This window comes from Chroicocephalus ridibundus, chromosome 7 (genome assembly GCF_963924245.1).
Source record: "Chroicocephalus ridibundus chromosome 7, bChrRid1.1, whole genome shotgun sequence".
NCBI lineage: Eukaryota > Metazoa > Chordata > Aves > Charadriiformes > Laridae > Chroicocephalus > Chroicocephalus ridibundus.
Genome location: NC_086290.1, coordinates 615,349 through 627,056, shown reverse-complemented (window position 1 = coordinate 627,056; position 11,708 = coordinate 615,349). Strand labels below are relative to the sequence as shown.

General features: G+C 54.5%; 1 protein-coding gene across 5 annotated transcripts; it reads left to right on the top strand.

Annotated features, from left to right (window-relative positions):
* The first annotated feature begins 3,283 nt into the window (after positions 1-3,283).
* On the top strand, positions 3,284-11,321 carry UPP2 (uridine phosphorylase 2). Of its 5 annotated transcripts, none has more exons than XM_063342437.1 (7): positions 3,284-3,415; positions 4,064-4,181; positions 5,259-5,417; positions 7,587-7,701; positions 8,340-8,549; positions 10,134-10,280; positions 10,703-11,313. In XM_063342437.1, exons 1-7 carry the CDS (start codon positions 3,390-3,392, stop codon positions 10,864-10,866), a joined length of 939 nt encoding a protein of 312 aa, XP_063198507.1. In that variant the 5' UTR covers positions 3,284-3,389; the 3' UTR covers positions 10,867-11,313. The 5 variants fall into 5 exon arrangements, with proteins under 5 accessions (XP_063198507.1, XP_063198508.1, XP_063198510.1 ...); XM_063342438.1 differs by having other exon boundaries at positions 3,288-3,415; positions 4,067-4,181; positions 10,703-11,321; XM_063342440.1 differs by lacking the exons at positions 3,284-3,415; positions 4,064-4,181 and adding an exon at positions 5,626-5,656 and having other exon boundaries at positions 5,279-5,417; positions 5,754-7,701; positions 10,703-11,320.
* The last annotated feature ends 387 nt before the right edge of the window (positions 11,322-11,708 follow it).

Sequence of the window (11,708 nt, the reverse complement as noted above, 5' to 3'; positions counted from 1 at the left end):
AACCTTCCCGTTGAATTCTCCAAATCAAGTAATGCTAATTGGACAAAACTGTTAAGATCTGCGTGACAATCACTGCGTTAACTGCAATGTGCCTGAAACATTAAGTTTTATGCTGAAAAAGACAGGATTGTACTGAGTGACACTGGCAGTTCAAGGCTGCAGGAGGAAGATGTCTGTATCCCTAAGGAAAGTTTTTTGGTGTACCTCATGGTGCAATCTGGTGCACTCTAAAAGGAAAAAGAGACTCCAGACTCTTAGTCTTCAGGAGTGCTGTGGAGCGTCAGTAGTAAGTCATCTTGGCAGGCATATGTTAACAGCATCCAGGGAGGGGAGAACTTCATCAGAGCAGAGAAATCATTCCAGCCTGACTTTGGTACGACTCCAGCAAGTTGGAAATATCCATAAGGGCTTTGCTCCCATCCCTCCCCAGATCCATCCTGACCTCGTCTCGGGCAAGATATCCAGTTTACACTTTCCTGTACCACTGGTTTGTAACGCTTATTTGGTTTTATACAGTGTTTTGCAATTTTAAAGGTTTGGACATGTATTTGCCCAGCAAAAGGCTGCCTCAGTTACAGCAATTACCTTCCCCACCCCGTTAGCGAAACCGGACCTCGTTACTGCCTGGATGCTGTGCTGCAAGCGGGCCACACACAATATGTTTTTAACTAGGGCTGCACCTTTGGATGGATGGCAATCACACTTTGATTTCCTTTCATTTATTTTTAGTGCTTATTAACCAGCTAAACAGCAAGGAAGAAAAACACCATGCACAAAGGGTAAAGGCATCTGAATGGAGACGGCTTTGCAAATCCCTTTGGAAGAAGCCAAAGCCATCATTCAATACCGGTCCAGCAGATGGGGGGGACGCCATGGCAGCAGGAGGGGAGGTGGCACAAGCAGGGTGATGAGCCCAGCAGCCCCATCACCCGGCCTTGCACGACACCTCGCAGCGCAGGAGGCAGAAGCCTTGCCTGCCATAGCCAAACACCCAGCCAGCATCGGGCTGTTGTGCTGATTTTGGGCTAACCCTGGACTGCCACTTGCCCCGTGTCATGAGCCGGGCACTCAGCCCAGGACCCTGGAGATGCGCGCACGGCCAGTGACAAGGTGAAGGCAGGATGGGGGGGGTACCAGCTACTGCACCAGGGGCATGGGGGGCATCAGCTCCAGCGGGGGAGGCAACCCAGGCCACTCATCTGTCTCCAGCTGGGCACAGAGGGGTGGTCAGGCCAGGGGTCCTGGGCACAGGAGCCCACCAGCACCCGAGGACACCAGGCCCCCCACCTGGCTCTGGGCAGTTCAGATGCAAAATGCACAGCCGGCCAGGCCCTGCCACGTTCACGTGGCTCCAATTACAAAAGTTGTCAAAGATAAAAAAAGAAAATAATAAAAACCTCTGTAGGCAATTATGGTTGCCCAGAGGCTGTAACGAGGGCACACTGGCTGCATCTGCAGACTCTTCGCCGCAGTTCACTGCTGGGACGAGCATTTGCTGTAGCAGCCGGGGGACTCGCGACGGCAATCACATAAATCACAGAGAAGTGATCCGAGACTGCAGCGGATCAAAAGCATTGGCTGACAAAATCTCCGCTGAAATCAGACGTGTTTATTGGTTCAGTTCACCATGGTAATTAATTACCTAGCACGTATCTAATTAACCAGAGCTTTCATCTACCATTCCCAGGGGCCAATGGCGAATGCCAGATTCTGTCCCTCCAGCCGCTGCCTAAAATATCTTCCTGGGCGACATCTCACAGCCTGTCAGGACAGGCAGCAGGACCAGTATCTCCAGTCTTCTCCAGCTCCTGAAGCACAGGACACTTGTGTGCATCTATCACAAATGGCCTCTGTTAAAGGCAAGACGAACCCGGGACGCACCGAGGCAGAGGCCCAGCGGCCACAGCCTGGCCAGGCGTCCCACAGAGTGGCCTCCACGCTGCCCCCTGGTCTGAGCTGCAGGCAGGGGCCATGGGGGCTCCCCCAGGCCCCTCCAGCACCCCGAGGCACACCCCCCGACCCTCCGCGGGCTCCGAGGCCCTGGGGACAACAGGCAGCCACACGTGCCCCGCGGAGCCGTGCCAGGGCCTGTCGCACGTGGGGACGGTCACCAAGTGCTGCGGTGGCACGCACCGCTGGCATCGGGCACTCAGGCGTGGGGGCTGTGGCGCAGTCCCCAGTGTCTCAGGAGGGGTCCGAGAAGTGGCCCCGCATGGGGCACGGCGGCACCGGAGGCTGAGGGAGCCCAGGGATGGGCTGTGCTGCGGACCAGCCAGGGAAGGGAAGCCATCAGCCCTTGGCCATCAGTGGGGCAGGCCGGCTGCTGGCACCCTGACCACAGATGGTCCTGAAGGGCTGCCGGGCTGAGACGGAGCCGGGTGCGGGCAGTGAGAACGAAAATCATTGTCTGGACACTGCTGAGAATAAAATCCACCTCTCCAGGCCGCTCCAGGAGCCATTCCTGAAGGGCAGTAGCCCATCACCATAGCCAGGCACCTCAGTGGTGGCCAGCAGCACTGCCTTCTGGGCAGCTTGGCCAGTGAGAGAAACAAGTCCGTCCCAAGTCACTATTGTGTTAAGAGTTAAGAGCCACGTTAAGTGTTAAGAGCCATGAGGGTGAAGATGGGGACTAGTGGGAATGGGCACATCCTTCTGTTGCCACTTACCTTTTGAGTGGTTCTTGCTGTAATCTTCTGAGCCGCCCGGGAAGGCCCATGTTGGTTCAAGGCGTAAAAGGCGTCCCAGCCTCCGGCCACACCACGCGGCTTCCAGCCCTGGCGCCCGCCCGGGGCTGCCACAGCCACCCCTCCGCAGAGCCCACCAGGTTCACGGGCTCTTTCTGTGGGCACCTGAGACAACCGCAGGGTGGTTGCAAATTTGCACCAAACGGGGCCATGGAGAGGCAGGGTCTGGGGCTGTGGAGAGGCAGGGTCTGAAGCCGTCGGCCAGGGCAGGAGCACCGTTTGGGTCCCCACTGCCAACTCCGACAAACCCTTGGCACAAAGCCGGAGCCGGACAGGCAAGCAACAAGCACGTGTGCCTGCCACGCGCCCTCGGCCACCCTGCCGGCCAGAGGGCAAGCAGGTCAGTGGCCCCAGCCCGCGTGAGCCACGGTGGATGGTGACACACCTGCAAAAACAGCCAATCTGGGGAGAACCGCAGCGCGGCCCCAGGAAGCTCTGGCACCCGATGGGGCAGAGGGGAGCGGGCGGAGGGGACCGGCCACTGTTGATCTTGGGAGCCGCACAAAGCCAGAGGGTATTTAACCCCCTGCAGAGCCCCCTAAAACCTCTTCTGAGCTCCGAAACCCAACAGCTGAGGAAACAGCGGGCTGTTTTCCTTACCTTTTCTGCAGAGTATCGCTTTCAGCTGACTCTGGTAGAGCCGATATGACTGAAACAACAGGTTACGCCGGGTGAGTAACACGGGAGGGTTTGAATTTGTTTTAATAGGACAAGAAAAATGTTCTCTGGGTTTTGTTTAAGCCTTATTTATAAAATTGACCTGTATTGTTACTCAGTTGCTTTCCATCTATTAAAGCACATGGAAAGGAAGGCAAACTGGCCTCCCGCTGTCTGCAGAACCTGAATTTAATTTGTACTTGCACTGCTGGGCAGTTATTTGGGACAATATAAATATAAAATCCCGATTTGCTAAGAGCATAATAATCTGTCACATACAAAATAGCACAGTACATTACCCACTAGGTATTTCTGGCAGAATTATATGAAAGAAAGAGCTAACGTTGCCGTTGACAAAATTGATGATAAATATTGAGAAACATTTTTTGCCAAATAACGCAGACATAGTAACGGAGATGTCAAAGAGGTTACGTATGGACGTGAGGAGGAGGACAGCTCGTGTGACAGCAGGGCTCTGACAGCAAGGCAGCCATCCTGGACACCACGCAGAGCTGGCTTGTCCCCGTCCCTCCCCTGACACGGGGCCGTGCGTGCCCCTCGCGGGGCTCCCAGGCCACCCCGCGCCCCGTCCTGCCCCGTCCCCACTCCTGCGGCACTGCCCGGTGCCCCTGACCCATCCGCACCCTCGTGTCTCCCTGCAGCAGTGGGCTCGTCCACGTCAAAAACCCATACCTGGACTCGATGGAGGAGGACGTTCTGTATCACTTGGACTTGGGAACGAAGACGCACAACCTGCCGGCAATGTTTGGGGACATAAAGGTAAACAGCAGGCGCAAAGACGAGGCAGCAGCCCCCAGCCCCAAAGGGCTCTCCAGCCCCTCATCCCACAGCTCTGCCAGCCCACGCTGGGCCCCGCTGCTGCGGATGCTCCCGCCGGGAACGGGGTCTGGATGCTCAGCAAAGGGACTCAGCGACCCAGGGCAGCCCGGGCAGGGAGGTCGTCCGTCCTTGCTTGTTTCGGGCAGAAATCCCAATAGAAAATGATCCTTTTAAAAACTGTAATTCTGTAAAACTTGATTCTATACTGGCCCCCGTGCTGGAGGACAGACGGAGGAAGCATTTGTCCAAAGCATCTGATCATCATCTACTGGAGACATGGGAAAGAGGATGTTGTATTTTTGGCTGAGACCTGCTGCCAAACCCAGCCTGTCACGACTGCATCCTCTTCCATTTTGAACCGGAGCGTTTCCCAGCGGCACGGGGGAAGAGCCGCAGTGCCCCAGGGCCAGGGGGCTCGAGCAGCCCGGCACAGCCCTGCCACGCACCGGCTCCCGCTCCCCCCATGCCGCTGGCAGCCGCATCAGCAGCGCTGCTCTTGTAGACGCATGCTGGCCCCCTCCTGCACTCAGGGAGCATTTTTTCCTTTAATATGTAAAATTTGTCCTTTTTCCTCCCTGACTTTATGGCCTCTGTGTCATGAGCAGTGCTCACTAATTGCAATTGGCACTGTTGATAGAATAAATTAAACAACGGGCTACTCTAACATCTGTTTTTTCTTTGCTGTCAGGAGGAATACTAACAGCTTGAATTTGCTGAATGTATTACAGTGAAATTATTTTAGATTTTCTCAGCCTGGGACTGATACCCGAGTAAGTGCAGCTGTGCAGCTGTCTGGACTGAGCGTACTCACAACCCTAAAAGGAGTAACAGCTTGGATTTAATGTTAACTCCTGTTTTTGAGACCCTTAATTGTTCTGATGTCCCTTGACTGCCTGCGAGGAAGCAGCATCCCGCTGTGCTGATGTGTCCGGTGCAGCCCTCCGCTGCCACATCAAGACTGAATCTTGGTACCTATTTCAGCTAAAAAGGACCAACACATTTGCATTTTACATGCAGTTTGTCTGCGTTGGCGGCAGCCCGAACAGGATGAGGGCATTTGCCCAGTTCATGCACAAGGAGCTGGGACTGGCGGGCGATGGGGAGGACCTGGCAGACATCTGCGCGGGGACGGACCGGTACGCCATGTACCGGGCTGGGCCGGTGCTCTCCATCAGCGTAAGTACCGCACTGCACTGCGCCGCACGCGTTTCCCACCCCGAGCACTCATGGCAGCCACGGGGCTGCTGCTGCCGGCGTGGTCCTGCCGTGGGGTCCCTGTCTGCCCCAGCGGGAGGGAGGGCGGCCGGCAACGACCGCTCACTCCCACACCTACGCCTCCCACAACACCCACCAGCAGATTTTTTCCCCTCTTTTCAATTTTCAGCCATTGCCGCCAGCGCAGCCTTTCAGCCACGGTAAAGCTTCTTCTGTCTGAATGATAATTCTTGGCACCCTACATGTTCAGTTTAAAAAGCATCATATTAAAAATGAACATGCACGTATTTTGCTCAGCTCAGCAGTCTGGCAATTTGAGAAAGGAAGACCACTTCCACCATGCATGAACTGTGAAATATCGCTGGAAGTATTACATTGACATGAGCTCTAAAGTAAAAACCTTGCTTTATTATTAATTATTCTTTAAGAGCGGCAGCATGTTTGGCACTGCACAAAGGAAAAAGCAAATACAGGCTCCGCAGGTGAGTGCTCATACCCCAAGGCTTGGTCCTGCCGCCGTTTCCTCAGGCACAAGATCCGTCTTAAATCTGACTCAGAGGAGACAGCGTCACTCACACCACAGAGCTCACGTTTGGTCCCGCGGACAAAACTAAACCAAACCTGACCGATGGAAAAGCCTGAGGAAATCAATCTGACGGGATCCAAGGGGGAAAAAACCACAATTTCTGCTCCTCCCCGGTCTGGCAGCAGCGGGGACACAGCTAGAAGAAAAGCCGCCGCTGAGCTCCGGGCCATGCACCAGTTTCGCGCCAACGCAGGAGCCATCGACCCACAGGCTGGTCCCTGCGAGGGGATGCAGGGCAGAGCACGCAGCGAGCCTCCCCCAAAACGCCTGATGCGGAGCAGCTGCCAACATCGCATTTTTGCAAGTTGCTTAGAAACACAAATGAACTCAAACATACCAGAGGCAGGAACACAGTTTCCTGCTTTGAATATTTACAATGAGAATAAATTTTTTAGGCATTGGCAAATAAGTCAGGCTGATGTTCCAGAATAACACGCAAAATGTTTTCATATTTAAAACATGATACAAGCCTAATAGACCATCAGTCTCACGGCCAAATGAAAAGAGACAAAGTAACAGGAAAACTGACTGCATATGTTAAATTAACTGTGCTTCTTTACATATGCTTCCTTCAGGTTTTTGAACACGACAGCAGAAACAAAAAAAACGTGAGGCATTTTTCATGGGGAAAAAAGGAACCCCACACCATCAAATGCCTTTTGTTTTCAAAGGTGAAGCCCAGGAAAGGACGGCAGTTGAGCGATGGAGCAGAAAACTGAGACGGTGACGTGAGGGAGCGCTGGGAGGAAGCAGAGGCAGCCTCGACAGCCCGAGATTGGCGAAAGACCTGCCGGCCCAGAGGAGCGGCAGCGGAGACGGGGCAGCGGCACCAGGTGCCGTGGCAGGGGACGGGGAGGGGCCGGTGCCAGCGGAGGGGAGAGCCTGCAGGCAGCCAGGCAGGGCTGGGACAGAGGGACAGCAGGGTGTGCCACGCGAGCCAGCGAGCAGGACAGGTGGCCTGCAAGATGCAAGGCTTCATGCGGCAAATGCCTGACCGCGAAACCGGTCCTTACTGAGGGGCACGAACCCATCCGTCGTCCTTCGCGCCCAGCGACGCGGGCGGAGGTGCTCCGGTGTGGGGCGAGGATGGGCTGGGGGTGCCCAGAGAAGCAGAGACTTGGGTTGTCCTCACTGACACTCACCACTCCAAGAGTACGAGCAGGACTCGACAAAGGATGGAAGTCAGCACGTGGCCTGAGGATGGGCAACACCAGGGGAAGGTCTTGGAGCATTCGGCTGTCAGGATGCATTTGTGGAGAGACCTTTCTCGAAGGAGACACACCATCTGCACACCCGATGTACTGGTCCACAGGGATGAACACCAGCTCTATTGACAAGAGCCTTAAAAGCACCAAGCGGAGAAGATGATTAGAGGCTCTTCCCGGACAGGCTACAAAGACCCTGAGATGTCTCTGCCCCCTCAAAAATCACTGTTGGCCTCATCAGTGGAAAGAGGCCACAGCGTAACCCTGAGCCCGTTGCAGTCGTGTACCTGCCACCTGCCGCAGCATCAATGACGTTTTTCTGTTCTCTCCTCCCAACAGCACGGGATGGGAATCCCTTCCATTTCCATCATGCTTCACGAACTGATCAAACTGCTGCACCATGCAAAATGCCGAGACGTTACTATTATACGCATCGGTACTTCTGGAGGCTTAGGTAAGCTATCCATGGTCTTTCTACTGAGTAAAAAAGCTATTAATAAAAAAAGTTCTCGGCAATAGCTCATGTAATTATGAACCTTATCATTTTGTCAGGTCCCCAAATATCAAACAGCATGTTTTCGTTTGGGTTAAAACCCAGCAAACTTCTAGCAACTGGTTTATCAGAGTGCACGTTTTCATAATGAACAAAGGCCTTGAATTCACAACAATTGGGTGTCACTTGTCAAACAGAAAACACTTGACTGGAAGTCACTCTCATGCTTTGAGATCCTCCCGGCTGTCCCCGTGCCCATAGTCCTCCGTGCTGGTGGGGCCCGTGGCCGGGGCAGGGGTGCTGCTCACGCCTGCACAAGCTGGTGGTGGGGCATGATCTCTGCAAGACAGAAGCAATTAAAACACTGTCACTCAGCACATTCCCACAGTCACTCATCGCGTGCTGATTCTGTACATTTTACTTGTACGTCTGCGCTGCTGCACGAATTTAAATTATTCTCTCACATCTGTTTTACTCACTAAAAAGAACAACCTCACAGTCACACATACATCTATAGAGACCTTCCTGTCATGCTGAAGTTTTGCATCAGGTCACAAGTGTTATGAGCTTTGGCTTAGCCTCAGCCTTCATTTTCACAGGGATTGAGGCCGGGTCTGTTGTGATCACGGACATGGCGGTGGACTCCTCCTTCAAGCCACGGTTCGAGCAGGTGGTGCTGGATGACGTGGTGGTGCGGAGCACTGAGCTGGACACGGACCTCACGGAGGAACTACTTGCCTGCAGCAAGGAGATCCCCGACTTTCCCACCCTCATTGGCCACACCATGTGCACCTATGACTTCTACGAAGGTAAAACCATCTTTGACTGTCCTTCGTCCCCTCAAACATAATGCCAAGTCTTTACATTCTTATGTAGACAAAACTACCCAGGCTAGCAAAGCCTAAGGGCCGCAGGAGCAGACCCACCCGCTACGTTAGAGCCCGTCCCACGGTCAGAGCAGGGTACCTTCAGAACATGCAATGCCAATTTCAGCACTTTGCTGGGGCGAGGCCTCCTCTGCCAATTGGTCTCTTTCACATCTGACAGTTAAATTTTGTCATGTCACCTGCAAGGCCAGCGCTGCCGTAGCTGATGGTGGATCAAGAGTGAAGATCCACCCAGCAGCGGGTGCTCCCTGGGACACCGCAGGTGCCCATAGACCTCTGCTGCCCCCCGGTCCAGCAGTTACACGGGAGCCACGTGCGGTCACAGACCCTCCGAAAGCAGGAGGCCAGTGGCCTGACCCTGGCAAAGAAAACCTCCCCTTGGCCACAGTCCTGCAGCAAGCCCAGCAGATGGGTTACGCCGAGTTGTTTCCTACAACAAGATTGTAACTTCAGAACTACCAAACCCTAGAAAAATGTCAGGAAGCGTGTGACATTTATGTAAACAAAGTTGGGTTACTCTGGAACCGTTTCCTTTGCAAAATTAAATGCTGATTGCAGAGTAGATGAAATGTAATAAATGAAGAATTAATAATCTGAGGACTATTTATAAACCTTTGGATCTGCTTGCAAATGTGACCATCTGTGTATTGCTCAAGGCCATGTTTTATTTAAACAAAAAGCCACTTGAGAGGATTAACAGTAGGAACAGCAATAAAACAAAGCGCTCTGCCCAGGTCAGCACAGCCGCAGGTATACGTTCTGCTTGCACAAAGGCCTTCACGTGGCCTGCGAGAGCAGTAGTGGCATCGGGCACGGGTCCGCTCAGTGGACCCAGGAGTGGCTGCAGCACGGCCAACGCCACCCCTGGAGCCAGAGGAGGAGGTCGGGATGGGTGCCTGTGCCTGGCTGCACCGAGCACGGCCTCGGGTCCCAGAGCGGGAGTAGGAGGGAGCAGCAGCGCCGGTGGCAGTGCCACGGAACCCAGCTCCATGGCCGGCGCCAGTGCCACCCGAGCCGGGAGCAGCTCCAGCTGTCTGCCATCCACAGCAGCCCCTTAAGAAGAATCAAACCCGAATTAAAGGGGTTTTCCCTCTCCCCAATGTTCCCATTCTGCGCAGCTTGCTATGCCCCTCTTCCACAGTAATTTAGCACTTTTTTGATTTAACCTGGCAGACCTTCGCAGGCGACGTACGCCATGGAGCTCAGAGGAGCTGCGATGTCTTGCCCCTGCAGAGTGCAAGACACCCCCTGCACTTAACTCATCGGCCTACCTGTCCTTTTTACAAGTGTTAAAACCCACGTAATTTTCTCCTCTATACACGGACATAGCGCACTGGGTTTAAACACTAAGGTTAATACGAATTAAGTAACTATTCAAAGGAAAACTTAATTGGCTTTGGACAAAATGTAGGCACTGCTGGACTTGCCATTTGAAACTACACCCTGTTCACCGTGACTGCAAACCCTCGCAGGGCCAGCAGTGATGCTTCTCTGCTTCCTTTCAAGGTCAGGGGAGATTAGACGGAGCGTTGTGCTCTTTTTCCAGTGAAAAAAAGTTAGAGTATTTAAAAAGAGCTTATGACGCCGGCGTAAGGAACATTGAAATGGAGTCCACGGCGTTCGCTGCCCTGTGCGGGCTGTGCGGCCTGAAAGGTGAGTCCTCCCTCACCCCTGCGCTCAACCCGACCCGACGGTTTGCTTTGGTGTGAGATTCAGACAACCTGAAGCGTTCCTAATGCACTACGGTGTTCCTAAAGTGCACTAAAACAAAGTTTGTGGCTCAATAAAAACCAAGTTTGCTTTAAAAGGCCTGAGCGCATGTTGGACAAAACAAAACTTAATCACCCCTCATCCCTCTCGTCCCTCATCAGCCTTATCCCAAGTCCTGGCCGTTCGGCTGCAGCTGCCTTGCCCCGTTTTGCTGGAAAAGCAGCGGGGCGAGCGGCGCTTTGGCCCCCAGGGTCCCCGGGGAGGGCAGCGGGAGCAGGGCCCCCTCCCTCCCCACACGGCAGCGTTTTAAGGCGGCGGGTGCCTGTGTCACGCACGAGGTAACCAGCGCTCTCGTCCTCCTGCAGCTGCCGTCGTCTGCGTGACGCTCCTGGACCGGCTGGAGGGGGACCAGATCCGTGTGCCCCGCGAGGTGCTGGGGGAGTACCAGCAGCGGCCCCAGCGCCTGGTCGCCGCCTTCATCCGGAAGCGCCTGGGGATGAAGCGAAAGGCGCTTCTCTCCACCCACTGATGGGCGACGCAGCACGAGCAATGGGGTGCCGGGTCCCAGCCGGCGCAGAGCGGGTCTGCAGGACCTGCCGTGCCGGCACACCGCCTGCTCATGCCGGCACACCGCGGCCCCCGCTTCTGGGAAATGGGAAAGGCAGAGTGGGCCATGACGCACTCCCGGGGCCCAGTGCCCTCCACAGGTAGCCGGATCCAGCGAACGCAGCTGTGCAGGAGCTGTGGACCCCCAATACGGGTTGAACTGCGCCAACACACCTGCACACCCACAGAGAGCTCCAGCCAAAATTTGCACATGGATCAGGACTGTGTCACCGAACAGCACGCTCCTCGCTCTCGTCTCCACTGGTCGCAAAGGACTGAACCGTTAGGGTGGCTCCTGTCCACAGCGATCCTCTAGGAAGGAGATCCCTTTGCATTTGGCATAAAGCCAAAACCTAAGTAAATGACATGCAACATTAATCCACATTTGTGACTATTATTGTTACTCATCGCTGCTACGAAGGTTGTTCAGCTTTCATTCATACAATATCTAAAGATCCGTCAAAAACTGAGGCGCCCCAGCGTGTGTGAACACAAGAGGTCGGTGTGCGGGACCCCACCTTGCAGCTTCGCCCCCAGCACACACGGGGACCCCCGAGAGGGAAGGGGATGGGGAGCACACCTTACTGGTACAACCTTGGCCCGACTCCAAGTACCCCCTAGGGACCACACCTTTCACAGTCATCTGCTAATCAACACCCACCAGCAATCCAGAAAATCACCGTCAAGTGTCTCTAACAAGCTGTCGGAGACTGAACCGTGCCTGGGTTGAGCGGAGGGGTTTTTCACGGAGGGTCACCTACAGCC